The sequence below is a fragment of the Galeopterus variegatus genome, unplaced genomic scaffold, assembly GCF_000696425.1.
Source record: "Galeopterus variegatus unplaced genomic scaffold, G_variegatus-3.0.2 Scaffold3932, whole genome shotgun sequence".
NCBI classification, from domain to species: domain Eukaryota; kingdom Metazoa; phylum Chordata; class Mammalia; order Dermoptera; family Cynocephalidae; genus Galeopterus; species Galeopterus variegatus.
This window is the reverse complement of record NW_007730043.1, coordinates 57436-59612: the sequence shown is the minus strand read 5'-3', so window position 1 is coordinate 59612 and position 2177 is coordinate 57436. Positions and strand designations below refer to the sequence as shown.

Below are 2177 nucleotides of genomic sequence, written 5' to 3'. Positions count from 1 at the left end.
AAGAACTTGTGTTTGGTTGGTAAGAGGCTAAGTTCACTTCCATAATAAAGGGGTGGAGAGACGGGAGATTTTTTAAAACTGCTCAAGCAGCATTTTGAGAGATTTAAGGGTTTTGGAGAGTGACTTTCTGAAGCAGCTGCAGGCAGCGTGTAAGGACAATTGAGAGGAGAGGAGCAAAGCGCAGTGCGAGCATGCGTGGATCTCCCTGCAGGTTCTCAGACAAAGGCAAGGACTTAAGATGCTCTTGGATCACTGCTGGCTGTTGGGCTGGAATTGGCAGTGCTCAGTTCTATGAAGTCGATGTAGCCTACAGTTTGAGTGTGAAGGTCAGGGGTCAGACTCTCTGGATTCAAATTCTTTTTTTTTTTTTTTTCTTTTTTTTCGTGACCAGTAACGGGATCGCAACCCTCGGTGTCGCGCCCGCACCGCACTCAACCAGTGAGCGGACCGGTCTCTATATGGGATCCGAACCCTCAGCGGGAGCGCCGCCATGCTCCCAAGCGCCGCACTCTACCAAGTGCGCCACCGGGCCGGCCCTGGATTCAAATTCTGACCTTGGATAAGTAATTTAACATCTCTGGACTTTAGTTTCCTGCTCTGTGAAATGGAGCTAATAGGATCTTCCTCCTGTTGTTAAAGGAGAAAACCCACATGAGGTTCTTAGCACAACGCCTGTCACATCGTAAGCTCAAAAATGCCATCCTTACTTTAAAGAGGTTGTTGTAGCAGGGGATGGAGGGTCAAAATGCCCCCTTTAAGGTACCTGGTTTGCATTTTTGGTGGGAGGAGGGAAGGGGGCATATGACCACTTTCAGATGAGCACGCAACATCTTCAAGACTTCGCTGTTCTCCAATATCTGCACCTTCACAGTGCAGCATGGCAGTAAAGGTGGCAGGTGGGATTTTACCTAACACCCAGGGTCCACAGGTGAGAGCAAAAGATAAGAACCCCCACCATCTAAGTTCAGAGAACCCCTAGCTATGGGGACAGCCACCCCACACCCTACCATCCCCCCATCCCAGCTTTTTGGGAGGTCTCGGTTCAGCAGGACCAATGCTTCTCACCCCCCACCCCCAGGAAGGACCACCCTCTGAGGCTGTGGCCGGCAGCCCCAATCAGCCCTCAGCACCAGCAGAAGGACCAACGGGTGGCTTGGCAAACATCTATGGCAAAGCCTTTCCCCTCCCCCTTCTTCAGCGCCACCCCCAAGGAGGAGGCACGGGGTGGGAGAGGGACGCCCACTTCCATCCCTGTGCCTGGAGCCACAAGTCCTCTCCTTACCTGCACCATCATGTAGTAGAGGAGGAAGAGGAAATAAAGCAGCTCCGCTGCCACCACGAAGGGATGCCAGCCGTCAGTGAAGGGGTACAGGCGGAGGCTCTGGTGGGCCGCATGAGCCAAGAAGGTTCCTGCCAAGCAAAGCGCGCTCTGCTCACCTCCCAGCCTCCTGCCCACTTAGAGCCAGACGACTCAAGCTCAAACCCTTCAGAGAGGTGGCCAGGGCTGAGAAGACAAAGGTCCTTTAGAGCCAAAGATTCAAAGGACTTCCTCTGGACATGCAGTGGATGCCAAAGACAGTCAACACCCGAGAAGGGACAAAGGGAGCTGCAGGGGATGATCCGCCCCTGCCCTCCACATTTGGTGTTGGCCGTCTGTGCATGGTCACTTCTAGCCAAGACCCATCCACCCACCCAACCTCAGTGTCCGCCGAGTTGGCTCATTTAAAGCCATTTCTTCCAAAGGCACTTCACCAAAGACAATTCATCTAATGACCAATATGCATAAAATTCAACCTTCTTCTGAATTATTTTTCATTCGTGTTTTTTTTTTTGTAATAATTTTTTTAAACCAATTTGCCTACAAAAACAAAACCAGCTCCAAGGATGGCAACATGAAGAGAAAGAAACAATCTGAGTCCCTGAGGACACCAGTAAACTGCTGAATCAACCAGGCCTGAAACCTACCTCACACTTTTTATTTGTAGAAATACATAAGTCAATTAGATGTGGTTTTGGACAGGTCGTGTAAGACGTCCTTAAAAAGCCAGAAAGATGGCAAAAAGAATTAGGAAACAAAAGATATACAAATAAACCCAGAAAGGAATTGAAAGAAACTATTGACAGTGGAGAATGACAATGAAAGTTGAAAGCCTTTTACTTCTCACTTTACACAGCTC

The 2177-nt window shown here is 49.6% G+C and overlaps 1 protein-coding gene across 2 annotated transcripts in view; it reads right to left on the bottom strand.

Annotated features, from left to right (window-relative positions):
- LOC103601909 (polycystic kidney disease protein 1-like 2) overlaps window positions 1-2177 on the bottom strand; it is a 69986-nt gene that overhangs the window by 13228 nt on the left and 54581 nt on the right. For both annotated transcript variants that reach the window (XM_008586316.1, XM_008586314.1), the window contains exon 27: window positions 1283-1410. In XM_008586316.1, the coding sequence (XP_008584538.1) occupies window positions 1283-1410 (128 nt within the window). The remainder of the gene's footprint in view (window positions 1-1282; window positions 1411-2177) is intronic.